General features: G+C 40.6%; 3 protein-coding genes across 3 annotated transcripts; 1 reads left to right on the top strand and 2 right to left on the bottom strand.

Annotated features, from left to right (window-relative positions):
* The first annotated feature begins 144 nt into the window (after positions 1 to 144).
* Positions 145 to 3,130, top strand: LOC143582430 (putative receptor-like protein kinase At2g39360). The gene has a single exon (XM_077064999.1). The coding sequence runs from the start codon at positions 527 to 529 to the stop codon at positions 2,969 to 2,971; it is 2,445 nt and encodes an 814-aa protein (XP_076921114.1). The 5' UTR covers positions 145 to 526; the 3' UTR covers positions 2,972 to 3,130.
* An 821-nt stretch (positions 3,131 to 3,951) lies between these two features.
* On the bottom strand, positions 3,952 to 16,509 carry LOC143580549 (chalcone--flavanone isomerase-like). The gene is made up of 4 exons (XM_077063543.1): positions 16,292 to 16,509; positions 5,244 to 5,402; positions 4,538 to 4,761; positions 3,952 to 4,278 (listed from the first exon to the last, which is right to left on the bottom strand). The coding sequence occupies exons 1-4, from the start codon at positions 16,395 to 16,397 to the stop codon at positions 4,117 to 4,119; spliced, it is 651 nt and encodes a 216-aa protein (XP_076919658.1). The 5' UTR covers positions 16,398 to 16,509; the 3' UTR covers positions 3,952 to 4,116.
* A 6,572-nt stretch (positions 16,510 to 23,081) lies between these two features.
* Positions 23,082 to 25,401, bottom strand: LOC143580539 (large ribosomal subunit protein uL29w-like). Its single transcript, XM_077063535.1, has 4 exons — positions 25,230 to 25,401; positions 25,011 to 25,146; positions 24,126 to 24,282; positions 23,082 to 23,269 (listed from the first exon to the last, which is right to left on the bottom strand). Exons 1-4 carry the CDS (start codon positions 25,231 to 25,233, stop codon positions 23,201 to 23,203), a joined length of 366 nt encoding a protein of 121 aa, XP_076919650.1. The 5' UTR covers positions 25,234 to 25,401; the 3' UTR covers positions 23,082 to 23,200.
* Positions 25,402 to 26,954: the final 1,553 nt, after the last annotated feature.

Below are 26,954 nucleotides of genomic sequence, written 5' to 3'. Positions count from 1 at the left end.
CCGTCCGTTTGTCCGTCAAAAACTTAATGGAACATGCTCTCGTCCGGTCCGGTCCGGTCCGGTACACCCCTATTTAAATCTTAATTTCCTCAAATTGAGAAGGAACCTTCTTCATAGTCTGACCAAGCTGTCGGGTTGTTTCACATGAATCGGTGAGCCCACTTCCGTCAATTATATACCTCGCTAGCTGTACTCCTCCATCTTATCCTAATTTGTTTTCTGCCTTTTAATTTTGATGTGTATATACTATATACTGTGTACCCTTTTCAATTCAACAACAGTGTGTGAATAATTGACCCAAATGACACCGACCCAGTCCTTAAATTGCTCTTAATTTCAACTTATTATTAATTCTCAGGTTCTTAGGCTTCTGTGGACTGATCACTCATCACTCTCAAAATATTGGGGATTTTGGGTAGAATTTGAAATTAAAGGTTTGTTTGTTGCTAATATTCTTTCATTCTTTTGTTGGGTTTTGTTAATTCTCACTCTTTATATCGTTTGATTCAATTGGTTCCACAACATTATGGGATTTGGGGGTTTTGGATTGCTTCTTTTCGTTATGTCCACCATGTGTTTGATAAAATGCTCCTTAGAGTTTGACCCTGTAGCTAACTATTTATTAGACTGTGGATCACCTAGAAACACCTCCGTAGGCGATCGGGTTTTCGTACCCGACCGATTCCTTTCAAACCCTGAACAAGAACCCGTAAGTGCACCGGATTCTCAAACGATCCCGTCCGCTTATGGGTCCTCATTGTATAGAACAGCTAGGATTTTAAACCGAACATCGAACTTCACGTTCCCGATCAACCAACACGGGCGTCATTTCGTTCGGTTACACTTCTTCCCGTTCGTTCCCAATACTCAAACCCGTAACCTGAGTAGTTCGAAATTCTCGGTTTCTGCTCATGGTTTTACTCTACTGAAAGATTTCGAACCGGATAGTACACCTACGGTTAAGGAATATACTTTAAACGTTACATCGGATGAGTTGGTTATAACTTTTACGCCTTCTGTTAACTCGTTTGCGTTTATAAACGCGTTAGAAGTTATATCACACCCAGATGAACTCATACCCGTTTCAACCGAAACCGTTGAGCTTCCAAAAACGCTTCACGGTTTAACAGCACGCGCGTTGCAAACTGTGGCTCGTATTAACATGGGTAACCGATCGGTCTCACCCGATGACGATACGTTATGGCGATCTTGGAACTCTGACGGTCCGTTTATTAAACAGAACAATTTTGTTCAGTTTGTTTCGAATTTGAGCGCGGTAAACTATACTGAGAATGGTCCGTCGGTTGATATTGCTCCAATTGCCGTGTACGGGACCCTTACTAAACTTGATAATGAGCTTAACCCAGGTGCAATTCTGAACAACACCTGGTCTTTCAATGTTGACCCGGGGTTTTCGTACTTTGTTCGGTTTCATTTCTGTGATATTATCCATCGACCTTGGGAATTGGTGTTTAACGTTTATTTAAACTCGATGTCGGTTAAGAAGGATCTTAATCTTGACCACGAAACGTCAAACATTCAGGGCGCTCCTTATATCTTGGATGCGATCACTCATGTTGGCGGTCCCGGCATGATAAACGTAAGTATAGGAACTAGTAATCTTAATGGGGTGCCACCGGAAAGTATTCTTAACGGGGTCGAGATTATGAAAATAAGTGATAATAAAGGGAATCTTGATGGAACCCATAGTAAGACCATGTCGTTGACTTCACGGTCAAAGAAGAAAATTTGGGTCATTGCAGTATCGGCTGCAGGAGCGTTGTTTATAATAGGCGTTCTCGGTTTGCTGATCTTCGTTTTGTCGAGAAGGAATATTAAAAAAGCATCAAACGTGGGCCTTGTTGAACAATACCCGGACGAAAGTACGATTTTTTCAAAGTCAAAGGTCGGGTATCGTTTCCCGTTACACGCAATTCAAGAAGCTACCGATAGGTTTAGCGAGAGTTTGGTCATCGGAATTGGCGGTTTTGGAAAAGTTTATAAAGGAACGCTATTTGACAGTACAATAGTCGCAGTTAAACGTGGGGCCCCGCAATCGCATCAAGGGTTAGCCGAGTTTCAAACCGAGATAGAAATGTTATCGCAGTTTCGTCACCGTCATTTAGTGTCGTTAATTGGGTATTGCGACGAACGGAACGAGATGATAATAATATACGAGTATATGCAAAACGGGACTTTGAAAAACCATCTGTACGGTTCGGATCTCCCAAAGCTGAGCTGGAGGCAACGCCTCGAGATCTGCATAGGTTCGGCAAAAGGACTTCATTATCTACACACGAGTTCGGCAAAAGCAATTATTCATCGAGACGTTAAATCGGCTAACATATTATTAGATGAAAACTTCATGGCTAAAGTTGCTGACTTTGGGCTTTCAAAGAACGGGCCCGAGCTTGACCAAACTCATGTAAGCACGGCGGTCAAAGGTAGTTTCGGTTATCTTGACCCTGAGTACATGACTCGGCAACAGTTGACCGAAAAATCAGACGTATATTCTTTTGGGGTGGTTATGTTTGAGGTTTTGTGTGGGAGGCCCGTTATTGACCCGTCTCGTCCACGAGGCTCTGTTAGTTTGGTTGAGTGGGTCAAAGAGTTGAAAGGCAAAGGCGAGTTGGAGAAAATTGTCGAGAAAATTGTCGACCCGTATCTTGTCGGGAAGATGAAAGTTGAGTCTTTGAAGAAGTTTGTGGAGATTGGTGATAAATGTTTGGCAGATGAAGGTGTTGATAGGCCTACAATGGGGGATGTTTTGTGGAATCTTGAGTATGCACTTCAACTTGAAGGGGTTGAAATGAAGAATGGTCAAACGGTCAGCGAGTCGGGTAAAAGTCAAGTGGAGAATGGTGTGAGTAGCACAATGTTAAGTGAAGGGAGTATGGGTGATCTTGATGGTGTGTCAATGAGTAGAGTGTTTTCAGAGATGGTTAAAGGTGATAAACATGATATGAGGTGAAGAAAGATGAAGCTTTTGTTGATTGATTAGGGAGATATTTGTTTTAGTGTTCTTTTGTTTTCTTTTATTTGTTATTTGTTATGTTAAGGATCTATCCAACTTGTAACATGATGTTTTTGATGATTGATTTGAAGTGTTATTTTGATTGGTATTATGACATGGCTTGGTTCCCTTATCCAAGAATTTTTTTTAAAGATAAATGGGAGTTTCATTTTATAATTCGTTTTTGGGAACAATAATATAGATATAAGTTTGGTTTTATAATTACATAATTACTTTACTAAAAAAATTTTATTTACTAAATTACAGTGTTAAATGATCCATGTTATAGGTTTGATACTTATATTTTCATAAGTTATGCTATAATTTATAATACCTAGTGTGTTATTTAGGGTTTGCAAGTGAAGTGATTCATGCATCATAATGTATGCTATAATTTATAACGCCCTGTTTGCGGTGCACGCGTATAATATATATACATGTGTGAACCCTCGGGTGCGTTAAAGTGAAATTGCACTAATTTTGACGTCATTTTACTAATCTCGTGAAAATAACGTTAAAATTGGCGGAAGGTTAATCAGACATCATGCGGTAGACATAAGGCATCATGTGGTGGCGTTGATAGCCGAAAGACAATGGTGCATGCACCAATCGGTCGATGTCTCGATGGTTGAGTGTTATGTGTCTTATGTCAAAGGCTTGATGCAAAACTACTATTGAGCCGGGGGGTCTCACCAGAAGCAGCCTCTCTATTCCTACGAGGTAGAGGTAAGGTTGTCTACATCTTACTCTCCTCAGATCCTACCATAGCTTTGCTATTGATGCAATTGACTGAGGACGATGATGATGCAAAATTACATCGATGATTTGACTATATCATATTGGATGAGTAATACAAATCTACAATGTTTTACCATACAAATCCACAATAAAGATTTGGCAAAGATGTGCCCCCACATTGTGAGGAAAATATTTCTAACTTGTTTAAAAGGTAGAGTTTTATAAAACTAAAAACCGTATTTTCTTAAATTATTGTACAATATTATTTATTTTTCAACATAAACCTTATTTAATGCATCTTAAGGGCACGTAAGTGAACAACAATATAAACCATTTTTGCGTTACATTTTCCACTTCTTATCAAACTAGTTCATGAGATCTGCGAGTCTTGATGCCAAAGTTTGTTTGGCTCCTGGGGAAACACCGTGCTTCCCTATCAGCATCTCGATCATTGCTTGTCCTAATTGTTCATTCTCTAACACAACATTCGCAGCTTCTGGTATGGTACCGTCATTTGAGAAGCTGATCTACATTCAAACAAAATAGTGAAAATTAATTTCACGCATTTACACGATTTGAACATTTTAGCTCATAATTCAAACAAAGGGGGTTGCGACCCAACTTGTTGTACGCTTACCTGCCACTTTATTGTAATCGTTTGAGATCGACAATATATCAAATATGTTACGTGTAGCGTAATTATTAGCATAACAAGAGTAAAAAATATTATTGTACGTGTAATTACTCTAGAGTAAACACCATATATATATCTAGGAAGGAACTAACCGTTGTCAATCCAACGGGTGATACAGTGAAGAGAATAAAGGAGCCCGGTGGGAAGTTTTCGTCCTTGAAAGCGTCGAGAAACTTGTTAATGATTGTGTCATGTGCATCTGTATAAGTTCCATGTGTCTTCAAAATCGCAACACTAGTTTCCGACACCTTTCCAGATATCTGCTTACCGGCTAATGGTAATATTGGTGTCACCCGAATACATTTTTCAAAGGAGCCTGTACAGAGAACGTAAATATAAGGAACATATTTATATGTTTGTATCTTAATTTCTTATTAATAAATATTAATAAATCATGTTTATTCTAAGAGACCAAAAACAAAATTTTTGACAAAGATGCATAACATAAAATGTCGTATAAGTCATGTCTAATGGGCAAAAATGGGAGTTGCCAAAACGAACAAAAACAAAATTAACGCTCGTTTAGGCTTGCGAGCTTACTCGATAAGCAAAGCTTGGGCTCGTTAATTACAAAAAAAAATATTTTTAGGCTCAAACTCACGCTCGAGTTCACTTATCTCCGGCTCCATTAGAGTTTTTAGCAATATTCTTGGTTTGTTTTGTGTTAATATAATGTAGGACTGCCGTCTAGGAAAATAAAAAGAATATTAAACTAACAATAATAAAATTTCGTTCATTTTAATATTCATTTGTATTTGTATTCATCATCATGATAAAAAATAGCTTTCTTAGGATTACCGGTAATGATGTCCTTGTAAAACTCGTCGGAGTCATTCAACTCCTCGGCGCTTTTGCCTTTCCATTTAAACGCGAGTGACTGAACAGCTTTATCCTCCAAGTATACACCCGTCGTCGACACCTTCACGATCTTGCCTTCGATCTCCAAACATCTCACACCTAGCACGCAGCATAAAAACATTATTCACATTTCACAGCATTCGAAAACCACATTTGCAATACTAGGGCCGCTTCCGAATTTCGGATAAATTTATTTTTGAAACACCGATGATATAATTGTGATAATAATGAACAATGAACAAAAACAACGTTATTTATATATACATATTGAAGAAACACTAGGTGACCCGGGGCAGATTACGGATAATCTGGGGGTTAAGTAATGTTTCCCACGAGGATGAGGTCCAGCAGAGAAGGTTATTCTTCAGGTGACCTGCAAAACAGACACCGTAAGCTCGTCACTGAGAAAGGGGGGGTTCCTCCTTGTGACCACCCTCCGGCGTGAGAATCAGACTAGATTGCTCTGAATATAAGTGTATATTAAGAGATTGCTAGATAAGAATGAGATATCAGATGATGTCCTTACCATTCCAAGGTGTTGGAGTATTTATAGCCGAAGGTAGGTTTCCTAGAAGGTACAGCCGGCTGAATAGTATTCCTGTTCTACCAACAGTGGACTACGCACAGGCCATGCTGGTTGGTGGATAGACTACGGCCGACAGTAACAAGGTCGGCTGTACACTGTTCCTTTACTGCCGGCTATGCACTGTTCCACCAACTATAGGCTACGCACGTCCCATAGTAAGGGTTGGTGAGTAGGCAGCGGCTAATAGTGACAAACAGTACTAGAGGGTGCTCCCCCTCGTACTGTTGTCGGTGAGCTGTCATCCTGTGATTGGTTCATGGGCTGTTCTGGTCAGATCGTCTGTTCTGCCCATACCTTAGTAGGTATAGTACAAAAGATCTTCCAGAAGCATACGGACTGGCTCATTTAGGCGGGAGTATTCCCGCCTTGCTCATTCCTTCATGTGACTACTGAAGTAGCTAGTGCCTTGTGCGTGTAGCCTTGCTGTTAGTGCGGGTAGCCTTCCCTGATGGCTTGTATCCGCAACTGCGGGAACAGGCGGGGTACTTCACCATTGGGAGGCTTTCCCTGCGGGTACAGCTGGCGTACTGCGCGTAAGGTTTTCTCTGAGCATGGTGGGTCCTGCGGGAGCAGTTGGTCGTTGCGCAGACGTCCCTGTTCAAGGTGAGTCTTGCGGGTCCAACTGGGCTCTGCTGGGACCTACCTCTTCAAGTCCCCCCAGTCCAATGTTCTTCTCATGAATTATTAATAAGTGAGGTGAACTTTTGGACTAGCAAGGGGTTTTGAAAAGGGTTTTTAGTTTTTAGGTTTTCCATGGGGATTCTTCCCGCGGTTTTCCTGATGTCACGCAGAAATTCCCGACTTTTCTGCTTGATCTTTGGGTATGAAGCGGGTAGGTTTGTAACCTCCTCGCAAGTCAGGAGCGTTGAGTCCCACTTGTGTGGATTCTCCATGGGGTTTTGGTAGTTTTCAACATATTGATCAATTATGCTAAAACCACCAATTCCATCTTGGAGTTTCAAACAATATAGTTCTCGACGTTCCCGTCATGCGGGGATGTTATTCCCGTTTCCGCAAGCATGGCCCAGAAGATCCTTCTTGGTTTGAATTCCCTGCAGAGTGCTAAGTATGTGAAGGGTTTTGCCTTGACACTGTACCCGCACTCGTCTTACGGTTACTTTACTTCCAAGGTATTCCTGGCGTCAATTCCCTGCGGGTGCTAAGTATGTGAAGGGTTTTGCCTTGACACTGTACCCGCACCCGTCTTATGGTTACTTGGTTGCCAAGGTAAGGGGTATTTTCCCGCTTACTTTTGAATCTTTTTGAATTTTTTTGAAATTCGAAGAGTTGGTGAAAGGATAAGAACAGTCCAAACCTCTGAAAAGTCGTGCGACGGTTTCTTCTGACTGTGTCAGGACGTGCAGGAAGTTATGGTGACGTGACAGTACCTGGTCATTCCAGACGCTTTTTCAGGCGCGTGGGCGCGATTTTTCGGGCGCGTGGCCGCGAAATTAATGGTACGCGTCCTTTCAACAGCTGTTGCCAGCTTGCTTTTTGCCACGTGTCATAGTTTCATTGCACCTTCGATTTCTCTCTCCTCCGCATTAAATTCATCGCATTAATTGCGATTAGTATAAAAAGGGGGAGAGGGTTCTTTGTAATCCACACTTTCACTCTTCTCTTCATCTTCAAAACGATTTCCGGCGAATACTCACCTTTCAGTCGAGCATTCTCTTGAAATCGTTTTCTTCTTTCATCTGCAAGATGTCTTCTCGTGATCTCGAATCTACAGCCCAGGAGGCTGGGGTGTTTGCCGATGACAAGAGTACTGCTGGCGAGTGCCAGTGTGCTCTGCCTGTCGATCTATATCAGTACATCGTCAGGAAGTTCATGCTCGAGTCTCTCGAGCCTGAGTTTCCTGAACCCCATCAGACGGTGTATGATGCCCCCAGAGGCAAGATCGGGGTATATGCTGCATTCTTTGTTTATGGGAATCTTAGGTTCCCATTGACAAAGTTTGTGTACCGTGTCCTGGAGAGGCACGGTGTGCACCTGACCGAGGTGCACCCGATGGCGATCGCGAAGATTCGCCACTTCGAGTGGGTGTGCCGGATTCTGGGCATTGAGCCCTATGTCGACCGCCTGATGACCTTCTACTCTTGGAGGTGCATCCAGGGGTGGTATACGCTGATAACCCGGATTAAGGGTTTGAAGATTTGCGCAACCGAGCGCAGTCTTCGCTCGTGGAAGCGGGAGTTCTTCTACATCTCCGCTCGCGCCATCCCCCTTGCCATGAAATTCAAGAATGGGCAAGCACTTCCCAGCCTTCACGCCTCCAATTACCAGGAGGCGGAATGGTTCTCGAAGATATCCCGAGTCCAATCTCCGGTTTACCGGTTTGCGGAGTCCGGGATGGTGATGCTCGGGATGAGCCGGGTGTGGAAGGATGCGGATGCGCAAAAGATCCCAATCGTCCTCGAATACGGTTCGAACTCTGTTCCTTACGGTATGCTCTGTTTCTTTTTGTTGATTTAGAATCTCTTCTAACTTCTTTCCTGTTTATTTCAGAGGGGAACGACTTGCAGTCGCTCATGTATCCGCGGGAGGCTGACAGTCCCGCTCGGATGGGTACTCGCGCTCTAGACGAGAACGAGTTGCCCATCCTAGAACAAACGGCGGATCGGTTCGTGGAGGTCTACCCGCTAGGCCACGAGATCCTGAGCGCCAGGCGGCCAGGTAAGGCGCTATTCAACCCTCGACCCCTCAATGTTGAAACCTCTGCTGGAATTCCTCTAATCGTATGTTCTGATGAGGAATCCGCAGATGGTCCTCCGTTGGTGCGGAAGAAGAAGGCTGCCGGCGGGAAGGGGAAGGAGAAGGTGGCCTCCACTGCCGATCCAGTGCCTCGGTCTGACTCAGAGGCCGAGAGCGAGGAGGTGGCGGGGAACCCCGGTGGTGATAAGACCACTGCTCCGGAGGCTGCGACGATTGTTACCTCCGGAGAGCCCAGGATGACAACGGTGACCGGCGTGAAGAGGCCGGCTCCATCGGGTTCATCCCCGCCTGTCCGCACTTTTAGGCTCAAGAAAACCCGTAAGTACAAACTTTATTTTTAACTTCATAGATTTCCATCATTAATACTTCTTCTTTGTGCAGGCGTGGATGTTGACGCATTCCAGGGTGAAGCGGGGAGGAGTACCCCCCCGCCCATGACGGTAGGCTTGGTCAGCCTACCTGAGGCGACGACCCAGGCGGCTGCGCCTGCTTCCGCTGGTTCAGTTGCTCATTCCATTGAGCCAACTGTTCCAGCTGTGATGACATCACCGCCGGCTGTCAGTGCCATTTTTACAGCATCTTTCACTGAGCCGGCGGTTACTTTTGCTGCGGACTCTGCAACGGCGACTGCGGCGGCCGCGGCGGCCTTCACCATGCCTCCTCCGTCATCGGCAACGACGGCCGATCCTTCAGGTATGCATGGGGCTTCTCGCCAACCTCTGCCTCCTTCCCATCTACCTGACCTTTTGGACGGATTTCCCTTAGGTTCAGGTGATGGGTTTGGCGGCTATCGGCCTGTTATTGACCCTACAGGTACGTAGGGTTCTTTTGGCCTAATTTTTATTTATTTTTTATATCATCTTTTCCTAACTGCTTTTTGTTTTTTGCAGTGTCGGATTCCAATGAAGTGTATGTTCCACGATGGAACATCCGCCGAGGAACAACCGTTCCCACACCTGTGGAGTGCGTGGAGTGGGCTCGTCACGCAGCTCCCAGTGGTGCGTTGGGGGAAGCCATGGCTAGCTACCAGGAGGGTAGGCTAACCAATGAGCTTCGGGTTCTCCTGGCCCGGATGCAGCCGCGCGTCGAGCTGCTTTGTCGTGAAAATGACAAGTTAAAAGCAGCTCGCATTCAAGAAGTAGCTCAGGCGCGGGCTGTCCGGGAGGAGAATAGGAGGCTCTCCGCCGCGGCTGCGGAGAAGGAGAAGGCGTTCAAGGCCCTTGAAGTTGAGGTTCAGGCCCGTCTCGAGGCCCGTTCCAAGGCTGCCCAAGCTGTTAACGAACAGCTTCGGCTGGCTAAGGAAACTGCTAGGAACGCAACTGAAAGGGCCACCAAGGCTGAAGCTGTTGCTGAGCCTCTACGCCTCGAGAATGAGGAACTTAAAGCTAAATTAGAGGCGCTCCAACAGGCTCATGATGCCTTGGCGATGGAGGACGCGAAGAAGCTCCAAGAGATCCTGGACCAGAGGGGCGTGCTTGACCACACTGAGCGGAAGCTAAAGGGCGTCGAAGAGGCTGCTGCAAAGGAAGTGTTGCTTGCCAACCTCATTAAAAGTGAAGCCGAACGCGCCTGTACCCAAGCTCAAGCCGCCCTCCAAGAAGCTCTGGTTGCCAAGGAATGGCTTCTTCGAAAAGCGTTGTCTCAGGTAAGCTTTTCATGTCTTTACGCTTTTCTTTGTAAACAGAAAAGGTTTTGATACTTGTATATTTTTTCTTTTGTAGGTTGTGCATCGGGTCTTCACGGAGACGTCTTATGACGATGCTATGAGCACAGCCCTCAACGCTTCTCATGAGGATGGGGAAAAGGCCGGCTTCCTGCTTGGTCTAGGGTTTGTTGAGAAAGGCATCCCGCCTTCCAACTTCCCTTTGTTTAGTGGATACTGAAGCTGTGAGAAGGTAAACGAAGTCGCTGCTGCTGATGATGGGCTAGCTATCCTTAAAGCTTTCCTTGAACCGCCACGCTCTGCTGATGGTGCGGGTCCAAGTGGAAGTGGTCCTGAAGCATGATCCTGAATATCCCTTTCCACCATTAGCGTAGATTTTTGCTTTTGTATAGCTTTTTTTTGTATGCGGGTATGCACCCAGCAATCTTTATAATATTTGAATTTGATGGAATAAAGATTGTGTTAATTCTTTGCCTTGTTTATTTGACGCATGTTTTGATCTAACTTAGCAATTTCTTTAGTACTTAGATAAGTTAACTTTTAAACGTGGCAAATTATAAGTTTGTTTCGCTTCCTCTTTCATGATTGTGCGGGTATGACCGTCACTTACACTTAGTAGGATGGCTTAACTTTACTTATATCTGACCTGCGTGGAAGTTTTCCTCATCTTTTCCTTTGAAATTTTCTAAGTGTTCAGAATAAGTTAACCTTTGGACGTGGTAGATGATAGGTTGAAGTTTTGCCTCCTTGTTCGTGATTGTGCGGGTAAGACCGTCACTTGCACTTAAGGATGGCTAAACTTTACTTACATCTGACCTGCGTGTAGGTTTTCCTTAAAACTTGAAATTTTTACCGTTGTGTTTATGCGGGTTTTGCCGCCTTCCACACGTAACGACTTACTTCTTCCCCCATTTATGCGGTGAATACCGGCACATCAGTGTGGGAAGTTCATAAGTATAAAGGTAAGGCTATCAACACATTGTGAAAGGAGAATCATTTCCATTAGAAGTGGCTCTAGGCCTTTTCTTTACAAGTTTGGAATTGATCTACATATAACATTTGCGTAATTGAGCTCCATTCCATGTTCTTGGGATGGGAGTGCCATCGAGCCTTTCGAGCCGGTACGCGCCCTTTCCCAGAACTTCTTTGATAATGTATGGCCCTTCCCAGACCGGGGCCAGCTTTCCTGGGCGTTCTTGGTTCGAAGCCTCGTTGTTACGCAGTATGTAGTCTCCTACATTGAAGTTGCAGAGTTTTACCAGCGTGTTGTAGTACTTTTGCATTTGTCGCTTGTAGTTCTCTTCACGCACTGCGGCTAAGTCTCTGCGTTCCTCGGTTAGCATAAGATCTAACCGTCTTTCCGCGTCATTGTCTTCTGGCTGAATCAAGACCCTTGGTGAGGGTAAACCAATTTCGACCGGGACCATGGCTTCAGTGCCATAAGTGAGACTGAACGGGGTTTCTCCCGTACTGGCCTTCTTCAGCGTTCTGTTTGCCCAAAGGACGTGCGGAAGCTCGTCCACCCAGCCGGATCTGTGTTCCAAGAGTCTTTTCTTTATGCCTTCGACGATGCTCTTATTTGCTCTTTCCACCTCACCATTACCTTGCGGGTGTGCCACTGAGGTAAAGGTGTGGGTGATTTGAAGTTCTTTCAGCCACTGTTGTAGCTTCTTGTCAGCAAAGTTGGTGCCGTTATCGCTCACCAAATTCTGTGGAAGTCCAAAACGACAAATAATAAATTCCCAAATAAATTTTTTGATATGTTTCGCGGTTGTTTGGGCTAAGGGTTTTGCTTCTATCCACTTGGTGAAGTAGTCGATGGCTACCACTAGGAACTGAACATTTCCTACTGCTGTAGGAAATGGGCCTGTTACATCGATGGCCCATTTCTGAAATGGCCATGAAGAGGTGACTGGAACAAGTTCATTCTTTGGGCGGTGCTTGTTGGGTGCGTAGAGCTGGCAAGATCTGCATTTTCTGATGTATGCCAGCGCATCTGTATGCATCCCCGGCCAAAAGTATCCCGCGTTGTTTAGCTTAGCTACAACAGCGCGGGGACCTGCGTGTATTCCACAGATGCCTTCGTGTACTTCCCTTAGGAGGTAGTCAGCATCTTGGTTGTCAACACATCTTAAGAGTGGGCCAAGAAACTTACGTCTGTAAAGGATGTCATCGATAAGTTGATAATTCAGTGCTTTACAGCGTAGTTTTCTTGCCTGTGTTTTTGACTCTGGTAGTGTACCTGCTGCAAGGTATTTTATTATTGGTGTCATCCACGTTTCTGTGCCGGTTTGGATGACACAAATTTCCTTGTGCGGGACCGAAGGTGCCTCGAGGAGTTCAATGCGGATGTCCTTTCCCAAGTGGGTGAAGGCTAATGATGCAAGCTTGCTTAACGCATCCGCAGATTTGTTTTCACTACGCTTGACGTGTATGACTTTGCAATCATTAAAATCGCGCATAAGGGTTTTTGCTTGTGCGAGGTACAGGGCCATTGTGTCGTTCACGGCCGTGTACGTCCCGTTGATTTGATTGGCTACTAACATGGAATCCACGTGGGCTTCCAAGTGTTTTACTCCCATCTTACGCGCAATTCTCAGCCCAGCCAAGAATGCCTCATACTCGGCTTCGTTATTCGTACTTGGAAAATCCAGTCGAATAGCGTAAGTGTATTCTTGGCCTGCTGGGTTGGTTAGTTTCAGCCCTGCGCCTGAACCCTCGTTACTGGCTGCTCCATCAGTGTAGAGTCGCCAGACATCATTGATGTCTTGTGCTGGAGAGGGTTGAGCCTCTTCCTGGCACTCTTTTTCCCGCGATGCATGCACTTCCGCAATAAAGTCGGCCAAAACCTGGCCTTTTATGGCTGGTCTTGGCCTATACTTTATCGCGTACTCCCCCAACTCAATTGCCCATTTGGCTAGGCGTCCCGATAACTCGGGTTTGCCTAGAACATTTGCAAGTTTGAAGTTGGAGAGAATGGTGATTGGGTGACCCTGGAAATATCGTCTTAACCTGCGTGAAGCGTGTATAAGTGCTAAGACTAATTTTTCGAGGGTAGAGTACCGGGTTTCTACGTCTGTTATGATACGGCTGACATAATAGATTGGCATCTGGATGCCTTTTCGCTCTACTAGCAGGACTGCCTCGGTTGCTCTATCTGTTGCGGAAAGGTATAGGATTAACTCCTCTCCCGCTTTTGGTGCTGTGAGCGTAGGGAGTTCGATCAAGCGTGACCGAATCTCCTTAAAAGCTGCTTCCGCTTCTGGTGTCCAGCGGAAGTGCGTTTTCTTTAAACAGTTTCTCAACGTTGACACGAAAGGAAACGACTTATCCGCGTGGTTTGCCAAAAAGCGATTAAGTGCCACTAGTCGTCCATTCAGTGTCTGAGCCTGTTTGATGGTAGTAGGTGATTCCATTTTGATAATGGCTTCGACCTTTTCAGGGTTCGCTCTGAAGCCATCTTTAGTGACGATGACCCCCAAGAACTTCCTTTCTTCCATTCCAAAGGCACACTTGCTCGGGTTGAGCTTCATGTTTATCTTCCTGAGCGTGTTGAAAGTTTCTTCGATGTCTTTCAACATCGCTTCTGCGTCAGGGCTTTTGATGACCAAGTCATCCATGTAGACTTCCAAGTTCCTCCCAATTTGGGCATGAAACTGGTTGTCCATCAGGCGTTGGTATGTGGACCCGGCATTCTTAAGTCCGAATGGCATCATTTGGTAACAAAATGTGCCATCGGGCGTCCGAAAAGCGGTTTTGTCCTGATCATCAACGGCCATATGGATTTGATGGTACCCCTTATACGCGTCCAGGAAGCATTTAAGGCGAAACGGTGCTAACGAATCCACCTTAAGATCAATTTCGGGTAACGGATAACAATCTTTGGGGCATGCTTTGTTCAAGTCCTTGAAATCTATGCACATGCGCCATTGTTTGTTATTCTTCGGTACCATAACGGGATTTGCAACCCATGTTTGATATCTACTAACGCGTACGATGCCTGCGTCAAGGAGTTCCTTGACTTGGGTTCTACACCCGTTAGTTTGTTCTGGCCCCATTACTCTGCGCTTTTGTACGATTGGCGTAACAGCCGGATCGCATTTGAGCTTATGCTCTGCCTTACTTCGGGGTACACCAGTCATGTCAGCTGGTGTCCACGCGAAGATGTCAGCGTTTTTCTGTAATAAGCGCTTGAGTAAGGTGCGTGTGGGATCAACAGCTGTTGGGCCAATGGAAACGGCCTGGTCAGGGTATTTGCCGTTGAAGGCCCATCTTTCTGGTTCGGTGATGGTTGGTTTAGCCATCTTTGGTTTGGGTTTAGATGAGACAGATGCGATGCATACCTGGGAAATGCCGGTGATCATCGCTACACCCTCAGCTGTTGGCCATCCCATCATGCCGTGGACTGAGGATACCACGGCGTTGAATCTTGTCATCCCGTCTCTTCCGAAGAGAATGTCGTATGTGTGGTGTGGCTTCCTCATTACGACAAAATCCACGTCTTCTGTGCGTGAGTGATTCCCGTCCGTAAGAGTGACGGGGAAAGATAGGATGCCCAGGGGGGTGTTTGTGCTGCCATCGAACCCTTCCATCGAGGCGCAGATCGTTTCCAGGCGCTCCTTGTCTTCGTCATCTAGCTTGTCGAAGAACTGCCTGTACATCACCGTTGACGAGGCGCCGTTGTCAGCAAGAGTGCGAGAAGTGATGTAGTGCCCCAGCTGGCTTTTGATGACGATAGGGCCTTCTTTGCTGGGTCCTCCTGGCACTCGCGGGAAGCGCACCTCAGCTTCCTTCCACGCGCATGGTTCTGTCGTTCGCCTTTTTCTTCCCCTGATCTTACCATGAACCATGTTGATGCTGATGTCAACGGGCTTTCGTCCGTTGCCTCGGTACCGGTTATCGTTCCTTCCTCCCTTCTTGATTGATGCCACCAGGTGTGCAAGTCTTCCATCCTTGACGAATGCTTCAACAATATCCTTCAAGGATGTACACTCTTCCGTACTATGACCTTTTGTCCCGTGGAAGTCACATGATTTGCTCTGATCCGCATTGGGTCGCTGCCGGATCATTGGAGCTTTTGGCCATGGTAGCTTTTCAGTGGCAAATATCTCTGTGACGCTTTTGGTGAGTGGCGTCCACCGATGTTTTTGGCTTGAAGGGTGTGTGTTATTTCTTCCGCCAACAAGAGGGTGAGAGCTGGATGAGGTGTCAAAGTTTACCCTTGACTGCCAAATACCTAGCTTCCTCTTTTTGTTCTGCCGGGCGATCCGAACATTGTTTTCTCTAGTCCTTTGCGTGTAGAGGTGTGTACTCTGGGGAAGATCCCTTCCCAGTTGCTTCTCCGTCTCGGCAAAGCGCTTGGCCGCCGTCATGATGGCATCCCATGTGGATGGCATGCCGTCTTTACCCGTCAATGTGCGGATAAGCTCTGGGTATTCGGCGCCCTGGATGAAAGCGGCGCGAACAAGCGCGAACAAGCTCTGGGTATTGTAACTATATACATATAGTTACAGGGAGGGTTCTAACGAAAACCACATTTAATTTTTAAAGAATGAGAACCACTCTTAAACAATAATTTTTTAATGTTTATTTTTACATTGGTATTATGGGCTAGGTTCAAATAAGAAATTTGATTTTCCTAAAACAAAATAAATTAATAAAAATATGTAGATTGTGGAAATACATATATTGATATACGTACCTTGCAAAGTACATATGCGTCTCATACGAGATAAATATATAAGGATTACGAGCTACATATATGTACTTTCGTGAATTACAAATATTTTTTTTTCTTTTGGTTTTTGATAAAGATTAATAGCATATAAAAACAATGAAAAAGTAAAATAATAAAAAATAAAATTTGAAAGTGGTTCTCACGAGTTTTCAAGTATCTTAGACCCTCCCTAGAGTTTTATACATCTATTGAACTGGCCTAACCGGCCGTTACTAATAGTATTAGTTAACTTTAACAATAAAGCTCCACAATAATATTTAAAATTTATTGACTTGAATCATAGATACCTGCACCTCCGAGGAATAAGGTATTGGTTGCGCCAGGAGGTTTGATGGATGGTGAGAAGACAATGGATTCGACCTGGATATCGGTGACTGATGGCAGGTTAGCCATGGAAGTATAGTTGGAGCTAAAATTTGTGTTTAATACTTTAATAGTAGAGGATTATAAGGAAACAAAAGGGTTAGGTAGATTATGTAAAAGAGAACATTGGGTGTATTTGTAGGACTTTTGAAGATTCAAGACTCATCATCATCATCATCATCGTACTCAGTATATCCCACCAATAGCAATGCTATGGTAGGGTCTGAGGAGGGTAAGATGTAGACAGTCTTACCTTTATCCCATAGGGATAGAGAGGCTGTTTCCGGTGAGACCCCCGGCTCGATAGTAGTTTTGCATCAAGCCTTGGACATAAGGCACATAGCACTCAATCATCGGGACACCGGCTGATCGGTGCATGTGCCCTTGTCTTTCGGCTATCAACGCCACCACATGATGCCTGATTAACCTTCCGCCACTTTTAACGTTATTTTCCCGAGATTAGTAAAATAACGTCAAAATTAGTGCAATTTTACTTTTGCCCACCCGAGGGTTCACACATATATACATTATATGCGCGCACCGCAAGCAGGGCGTTGAAGATTCAAGACTAAATAAAACAAAACTTGTTTTTCTTTGAAAGGAAACATGGTTTTCGTTTACTTTTAATCATTCAAATATGAGACTATCACCAATGCTAAGACTATCCGGGTTTGGTGAGACGTATGACCCACGAAAATTATTGTTTGATCATGAAAATGTTTCATAAATATATGAAATGTATTACCCCATTTAAAAACTATTCGGGTTTGGTGAGACTCATACCCGTGAATTCGGGCCAAATGAATAAGAAGTCTCAAATCAGAAATCAAACAATTTGAAGTTTGAGAGGGAATGAGAAGCAATCAGAGAGTGGCACGTTATATTTTTTTGATATGCATTTAATAGATGGATAAATACTTTTAAATAAATTAATTACTATTGGAAAAGGTTTAGTTGGAAACATGGATGATCCATACCTGAATGCCTGAAATTATTATCGCTTATATGTTGGTACCTGAAATGTTCGGATATCCGAAGTTTGGATATCTGAAACTCCGAATATCCGAATCTGAACACCCCTAACTGCCATAATAACTGCCAGTTGAACTCGCAAGAAATTCTGCACTAAAATTTCCTTCAGGATGCCTATCAGCAAAAATGTATTGTCTATCATCACCTACGAAATATCTAGGAGCTCATATGTCGGTGCAAGTCCATATGAATTTTAATTTATTAAACTAATACTTGAAAAACACATAAATTTCTATATAAAAGTAATGTTTAACTGGTCACGTACAATATCGTATTTTACAAACCCATTACATATAGAAGGCAAACGGGCAACAAATTAATTAAACTAAAAAAAGTTAATTAGTTTATTCAAATGTTTTTTGATGTGCACGTCGTGCTTTAATAAAAAACAAGTATTTATAATCACTAAAATATTTATAACTAGTATAGGTAAGTAAGGTCATCTCCATAGAGAATCAGTGGGAAGTGCAAGTTTGACTCATGACTTAGAAAGTTATTTAACTAGGCGGACATGCAATGTTAAACAGTTTATAAAAATGTTTTGAATATGACATGATTACTTTATGATATGTAAACAATTATGAGAAAAGAGTGATTCACTTCAGGTTCACGTAATGTGATACAAACTAGTCACGAATTCTGTTAAGTTGACTACGCAATAATTACTAGACCTAGTAGTTTAGTTGTGATGACAAATGAAACCCTATCCAAATTGTTGACACAATTGGACACAATCTACTCAATTACCAGTTTTATATTATGAAAACCAATTATTATGCAATAACTAACGGTTATCAGATCAATGCTATAAGAACCTAGTCATAAATGCTGACGAACACAACCGAATAGTTGATGCAAGATAGGATAATCAAAACACAAACTGGTTAACAATCAATTACTAAAGTAAAGCAAGATGAATAATATATTCAATCAAGTTCTTATTCAATGAAACACATAGAATCCGATCAAAATCAGTTTACAAAAAACCCTAGCCTAAAGTAATCGCATAGGTGTTTAGCCTGACCTCGGCATAACGATTAACTCGCTTATCTGATGAAATGATGAAAACATTGACTAATTAGACGAAAAGAAAGCTCAAGGATGATGCAAAATCGTCTTAGGGTTCTTTTACAGCTATAGGAAGGAAATATATGTCGACTGGGAACTGAAAAGTGTTTTATAACATTTGGGTTATATTTCCGTCTTTTAACTTCTTCGCGTAGCGCGAAGCTCTACAAGCCGGGTTCTTCGCGTAGCGTGAATGACAAAATAGTCGGGTTTAACTTATGGGTTCTTCGCGTAGCGTGAAGAATCACATCTTCATCCCTTCGCAAAGCGTGAAGGGCTTCTTTGACAGGGGTTTATTGGCATTTCTTGTTTTTTGCATTGGGATGTGTGCCACTCGATTTCGTTCTTCTAAATCATCATTCCAAGCTCGTATATAGCATCAATAAGCATCCATAACTTCCAAATACCTGAAACACATAAACATGTTTGAAGCACCAATGTTCACACAATATTTAAGCTAAAATGAACTAGTTAATATATTGTAATACATGAAATACAACCGACCATTAATTTTCTATTATGTATGATCAAAATAATTGATTTTGAACATGGGTCAAGTACATGTCAAATAAGACCAAAATTTACAGAATTTGTATATTATTACATATAAAATTATTAGATGTTGGATTATTTTCAATGAGTTTGAGTTTAACTGGTATTGAAATTTGAAAAGGAACTGAAGATTTGGGTTAGAGACTATAAGGTCACAAATTTGAATCCAATCATAATCAGGTTTTATCGCAGTTAACCTCTGAGTAACATGTATTTCACAAGCAGGAGACCGTAGGCTTAAACTATCCGATATTGTCTACAATTATAAACGTATGAGACCACATTTTGTCATGCATTAGAAAATAAAAGTAGATTATTAGTTTAATGTGGTTGCTAAACGCATGAGCGCATATTTTATTGGATTAGGTAATGCCTATATAAAAAGTAGTAATGAATTGAATTCTTTCATCGTACATCATGGTCTTTAAAATATAAAATAACCTTATTGTAAAATTTGTTTATGCCAGTTATTTTATGTAATTTCCAAAATTCTTACGACTTTAATAATTCATAATAGTTGACAACCAATCATTTAATTTATTTAGTTTTATATTTGATTTTTAAGAGTAGTTTAAATAGTTTTATCATTTGAAAATAAAACGGTCCCGTTCGACTATCTCAAATAAAACATCATAAGACATAGTTTTCTTGGGTAAACTAGTGGGGATGGATTGAGAATTTTTTTTTTTTTTTTTTGATAAGACTGTTATAACAAGTGTGCTTGTAATCAGGTGTTTTTGTTGTATTTATCCTAGCTTCTTGCTAGTCTATTTTTTTATTAGTTTATAAAATTGGTTATTTAAAAATTAAAATGTATCATTTATTATATATGATGATGTGATACGTTCCAACTCTAAGTCATTCCATGTGGGCATAAATGACGCAGGACCACCACTAATGGGGCGCGATGAGGGCAAGGCGTAGCCGATGGTGGTTTTGTGTAATATATTTTAAGTATCAAGCAAAATATAATCAATCATCCTAGATTTTTTATTTCTTTACTTTAAAAATCTAATTAAAATTGCTTTATAAAACAAATAAAACCTATGAATCAAAGCTAGAAGGTGTGTTTGGAAAAATGTGACCGATACACTAAACAAAACATTCATTTTTTTTCATTTTCTCCCTTACTTTTTTGACTTAAGTACAATAATTAATTTCCAACACTATAAATATAAAAATAAACCAAAGAATAAAAAAGAACAGAATGTGTATGATTCATAACTAGAAGTTCTATTTACTTATTTGTCACGAGTGAAAAAAAATGTGTCTCATTGAGTCATTGATGCCGTGTCTGATTAAGTCCAGCTAGGCGCATAGGCATGTTCACTCATGACTAGTGATACATTATTGTATTCGTTGTGTAAGCACGCCTAGGCATGTTCATGTCATCTATCACATTAAGCTAATGCCCTATTAAGTCTGGAATAGCCAATAAACCCAACCATTAAAGCAAAAACATAGAAGAACGATCTTCGGATAGTTGGTCCATGACCTTCTCCCAACACCATAACCATGCACGTCCTCGTGCATGTGCTTTGCATTCGTCAGCATGCCGAGAAAAAATGTTGGCAACCTACATAAAAGACGGCCAGGGCCGGCTTTAAGGGAGGGCTGGGTGGTCGACGGACCCCAATCCAACACTCCGCTAGGCCCCGATTTTTTTTAAAAAAAATTATATATATTTTTATGAAAAACAATATGTGTATTTAATATTTAAACTTAATTACACAACCATTAGCTTGTTTAGTGACAAGAGGTTATGACTTTCAAACAAAATGTTGGGTTCCAGTCTTACATGAGACATTTTAACCCTATTTTTATACAAAAAGTTTTTTTACCCGACCCAAATTATAACCAAGTAAGCCAATTTAAAAAGTTTAACAATTCTTGGAGACGGCCCTGATGACGGCTTCATTAGGGATAGGCTAAAGGGACTCCCATAAGAATTGTGATCTCAACATGCGACGACACCCTAGATCATCCGGTTCCTTTATAAGAATTGGTCCATTGCCCTCTTTGGTGATCTTGCTAGTTCCAGATCTCAACCACTTTACTCCATGATCATTTCAAGTAATTAGGTTATCAAGCCCCAAATCCGATACGTTGATAGATTGTTAGTGGACTTGAGGCTCCACTGGCCAAAACGCCAGGTTTTAGACTTCCAGCTCCGAAGGACCAAAGATGTCGGAATTACGACACCAACCAACCAGGTTCTTGAACACCATCGCATGGTCTTAAACTTTAATCCTGGCAACTAGGGACGAACGACATTCAAGGAGTGATCTATGCACCCTCTAGCACGTCCCTGATACCCACGCCTTCGAGTGTAAAATTTTCTTTGACCGAGTTGGTGTCCCGTATACCAACATAATTTTTCTCTTATAATTATGCTCTATTGGTTTCATCAGGCCTTGGACTTATCAGGCGAGCTGCAACAGCTCGCGACCAGTAATGTGTCCGTTGTGCAAGCACAACTAGCATGTTCACGTCGTCTATCCCACTAAGGTTGTGCCTGATGAAGTCCAAACTAGCCAGTAAACCCATGTGTTCAAACACAAAAAAAATCAAAACGATTTTTTAACAGTCGGTCCGTGATAATAATCAGTGTTTGACTAATATATTTACTTTTTAATAGCAAAAGTTATTAAATATATATATTTTGGTTGATTTGTAATTATGACCAGGTAATTATAACGAAGTCATATGTGGAAAAAAATAAAGGAGGCAGACCAGAGTTGTAAATATTTGACTATCGCGAGAAGCAATTTACAAAAGAAATTGATGTATAATAAAAACAAAATTCTGTTTGTTACGTTATAAATTATGACAAAATAATATATATTTTTATTGTTATTACTCCATAATAAATACACTTGTCATTTGTTATTACTTTCTTAACCACAATGATTATATCATTAAGAAAGAAACAAGTAGCTTTCATGTTTCAACGATTATAATTAAATCAACATGTCTATTCTAATTATTGGACTTTCGTCCTATTGGTTATATTTATCCAAATGTATTTGTTATTATCTAGGAATGATAACAAGGTGTTTAGTCGAGTAACTCTAATAAGCAAGGTCATTTCTTACAATGAGAGGGTCTAAAATGGGTACTGATGAAATTCATCACATCGATATGTTGAGATTAGGGATATTAAACAATAACTAAAGTTGTTACGAATACTATGTTACATGCATTTCAGGTGTATGCTAGGTAATTACGAGCGAGATATTGGGTATATTTGCATATATCGACTAACCCTCCAAGAAAATAAACCATAAAATTCTAGAAAAATTCAAATAAGAGAGTAAAGATGTGTCTTATATGTGGGAGGACCAGTCAATCATCTTTCCTATGATATGATTGTTTTTACAACCCTTCGAACCAACTTTAAAACGGTTTCAGGTAGTTGCAAGCCTAAAGCAACTAGATGATGATATTGGGTTGGTCCAATCCATGATTTGTTTGCAAGGTCATAAAAGCCCAAGTTTGCATGACCTGAATTTTTTTTAACGACCTTTGAATCCCTTTAAATGGGTTACTGACGAAATTCATCACATCGGAATACACATGTTTCTAAGGCCAATTTTCGTGAACACTCAACGAAGGAATGACAATGCAGTGTGATAACTAGTGATCGTCGCCTACTTGTCTAGTCTCCCATGATCACTAGACGCCGTTGAAACTAAATGTTGGGGGTAGGAGTAAAACCTGGGTTGCACGGAACATCAGATATCTCTATTACCACTCCGTCACCAGCTTATTGGCTGTATAAGCTGAATTATAAAAATAGGATTTGAAGGGTCACGTGCGAATTATTTTTGGATTAATTTTGTTTCATTTTAATGATCAAAAGTCATAGAACTATTAATTACAACCTTAACAAACAAGGTCGACCGATATGTATATAACCGTGTTCATAGATGGTCAATTAATAATTTTCATATAATTAGTAAGTTCTTTCAAAATAATTAAAGATGTATAACTTCGTTAGTGTTTTTCAAATAAACTTATTTTAAAAAATAATTACTAATTTCAGCTCTTATTAAACTCCACAACAATTAAACAAAACAAAGAAAAATAAGATCCAATGCTCAACTAAACTTTTGAAACCAACAAATTTTAACAAAATCATACACAAATTCGAAGTCATTCAAAATTGAACTTAAACGCATCTAAGCCTTGATCGCATACTTCCTCAAATACTTCTCTTTTTTCTTTTCCCGCTCGGTCTTCAACGAGGCCTACAATATACATAACACACAAATACCGACCGTTTAGAAAAAAAACATATCAAAATATGACTGCCAAAACAAGATCACTTTAAAGGTGTAACTGAGTCGATCAGCTTTTGGGCCTACTCAGCATCAACTAAAAACTCATTAAGTGGAATATACAAAAGTTGATTAGGCTCACATACCTAAACGAGTATGTTACTTTTTAGTTAGTCTCGGGCAGAACTCGCAAACCCATTTAGCTAAACAAATTATGTCCAAGTCAACCTGACGGGTTTGTGGGTTGACTCGTTTAACCCATCTATTTTTTATTCTGTTACACTAAAATGTGCTTTTACGTGATATATTGCATTGGTTAGGTATCAAATGCCAAAATTTAAAACCAAATAAGAAGCTGACATAAGATTTTATAAATAAAATGTAACCGTTTATGTAAATTCATAAACCATTTGATGTAAAAATGTAAATTTAAAGTATTAACATGTGAAAACAATAAAAAGATACAATCAGGTAAAACAAATCATGCCATGTCCAGGTGACGTGCATTGACACAGGGTTTAGGTTGCATTACGTTCATGTCAAATTTTAAAGTTCGTGCCGGCTTTGATGATTGCCAACCAATTAACAACCCATTTAACACAACACCCCTATCGCATACATAAATAACTAATAACAAACGATCCAATCTCAAACTTTAAAAATTACTAACACGAGTCAATCCAAAGCATTGAATGTAGGTTAAAACAAGCCGAGCCTGCTAAGTTTAACAAACAAAGCACAAGCTCGGCTAATTTGCACCCCTAATTACTTGAATAACAGTCTGTTTATATCACAAATTAAATTAAAAGGATTTATTATTATTTACCTGATGTTTGGTGAGACGCCTGCGAATGGCTCTGGTTTTCTTGGGGCGAAGATCAAGCGGAAGGTATTTCTTATTCTTGTAAGCTTCCCTTAGCATAGATTTCTGAGTCTGTGAAATCACAGTCAGAACCTGTGTAATTGAAGTCCTAACAACTTTTCTGCAAACACGGCATAATTTATTTAAAAAACTTAATATCTTATAACCTTTATATCTTATAACCTCTATAATTTAAAGATGCATTATGTTCCTAACACACAATGTTACTTTAAATGTATTAACACCAAAATAAAATTTCACATTTCGGCCTGTAAACGAACCCAACGAACACGAACAAGGGCATGTTCGTGTTCATTCATTTAACTTTAAACAAGCACAAACACTTAATCGAACACATATTTTGTGTTCATGTTCATTTGTTTAAAAAATGAACATGCTCGTGTGTGTTTATGTCGTTTGCTTAAAATCTAAACAAACAGTTCACGAACATAATTGAACAAATATAAACAAACAAAAGCGAACACATTTATATGAATACAAATGAACAACAATTAACTAGATGTGTCATCTCGATAATATTTATTTATTTTCTATTAACATGTAAACGAACATAAATAGACGGAACGTTCACAAACATACATGAACGAACAAAACATGTGTTCATGCTCGTTCGCTTAATTAAACGAACACAATTTTTTTGTTCATGTTTGTTCGTTTATTAAAAACAAACATAAACAAACTTCCCACCAAACAGTTCACGAACAGTTCGGTTCGTTTACAGACCTATTCACATTGCATATAGTAAGCACTAATGTAATGATAAAATAACACAATTTATAAAATTCTCACTAGCTTAAATTAATTTCAAAAAAAAAAAAAAAACCTTACATCTTAGAAAGCTTGTTTGGTGCACCACCGGTGACTTTAGCGACACGAAGAAGAGAAAGTTCAGCTTTCAAATACTTCAACTGATCAAACAAATCCACTTTCGATTTGCCCCTAAGTTCATGTACTTTGATTCGAGCTGTTATTCAAATTGCAGCAAATTAAACAACCAAATGTGAAATTGAAATCAAAATGTTGATTATAATCTTAATGCAAACTTACCCATTTGATTAATTGTTAATCGGAGCAGAAATCAACCGGCAATGGAGGCTGCGATTGAACCCTAATTTGTAAAATGAACGAAGAAATTAGGGTTTGGAATTGGGGATGTTTATATTGTATTAAAAGGTCCAGTAGTGTTATAAAATGGGCTAAATTATGTGAATCACAGGCCCCCAGTGGCCCGTATTATGTTTTCTTATGGATCAATAGTTAATCTTAAGTTAATTTTTCTTGTTAATAAAAGGAAATTGTATTTATCGGTCGTGTGGTTTACGTCTCGTAGTCCTTTTAACATAATATTGAAATTTTGTACGAAAAGACCCTGACGTTTAAATTTGAATCCGGATTTAGTCTCTTAGGCTAACTTCATCCATTATCTCTCGGTGAAATAATGAATGGAGTTAGCCCAATGAGTAAAATGCTGCAAACAGATTTAAACGTCAAATGATAAAATAGGCATTTTACTCTCCTATTTTTTATGTTGTTGCTTTTCATTTTTACTTTTTTTATGACTTTTAATATCTATTTATTCTTTTTTATTGTTCTTATTTTAATCAACTCACATATTTAACTAACCATCAAACTAAACACGTTGTATTTTTTGCGCTTATTTTTTGTTTGGTACATGCCACAGTGTGCGAGTTTGGAAGCGTGAGTTTGAAATATAATAAAACGAAACAAACACGTTTCGATACCCTTCTGCTTATGCTACGACTAAATTTTTGGATTTGTGTTTCATTTGCTTACATTGAAACCGAAAAACTTGTGTGGTAAACCGTGGTTTGTTCTCCCTAGATTATATAAAAGATGCTGCTCCAAAACATTGAGGTCTATGTAGCATTCACAGCTCAAAATAACAAGTGAAGATGCAACTGTGCATGCACTTGCAAATAAGAGAAAAACATTAACAGCCTAAAACAATAGTAAAACTCACAATCGACTAGAATGAAAGTTGTGAAATTGATTACACACAAATACAAAAGGTGAGTTTGATAACTTTGATTAGGTTAACATAATGGAAAAGGCGAAATTTAAATATGCGATTGATTGATACCATTATACGTAATGTTGTTAGTTAAACATAATTACAACTACAAAATAAAGTATTTAGGTTAACAATAAACATAAACACGGTTTTAGAACAAACAAGAAAGTTGGTGAATCTCGAAAGCTTTTAGACGGAATACAAACTACAAAAACTCATAGTGAAAAGTAGTAATTGCACTGAACACATGAGGATCGATAGGCTTGTTTGAATTTAAAAATGCGTGTAGAGATGAGGCAGGGTTGAGTCAAGGAGGTCGATTTTAGATCGATCTCAACCACTCTCGAGCTAAAGTTACAAATCATTAAAAAGCTTTTAGGCCAAACGTGAAACAAAAAAATTGTAGGGCTTAAAACAACTATATGTTTAAATAGGCTTATTTGTTATAATTTAAGTTGAACCAATTTTTTCTAAAGAAATGTGCTTAAATAAGTTGATTAACTGATTATGAACATTAATAATACATATCTCTTTTAAAAAAATAATAAAATAAATTCGGACCTACCTGGGTGACCGTGTCGGGTGGGCGTCTACCACCGCGACCCTCCTTCAAAGCCGGCCTTTGTCACAACTAAATTAATTCCTAAGGTAGCATACAAGACGAGGACTACTGGGCATGCTTGCGTCAACGATGGATTATGATCTCGAATTCTCGTCCTCCCCGGGTTATTCACTCATCA

Source organism: Bidens hawaiensis, unplaced genomic scaffold (genome assembly GCF_021521415.1).
Source record: "Bidens hawaiensis isolate Kalapana, Puna unplaced genomic scaffold, B.hawaiensis_p1.1 tig00001511_1, whole genome shotgun sequence".
Classification (NCBI taxonomy): Eukaryota; Viridiplantae; Streptophyta; class Magnoliopsida; order Asterales; family Asteraceae; genus Bidens; species Bidens hawaiensis.
The sequence above is the reverse complement of the archived record's forward strand: the minus strand, read 5'-3'. Positions and strand labels throughout refer to the sequence as shown.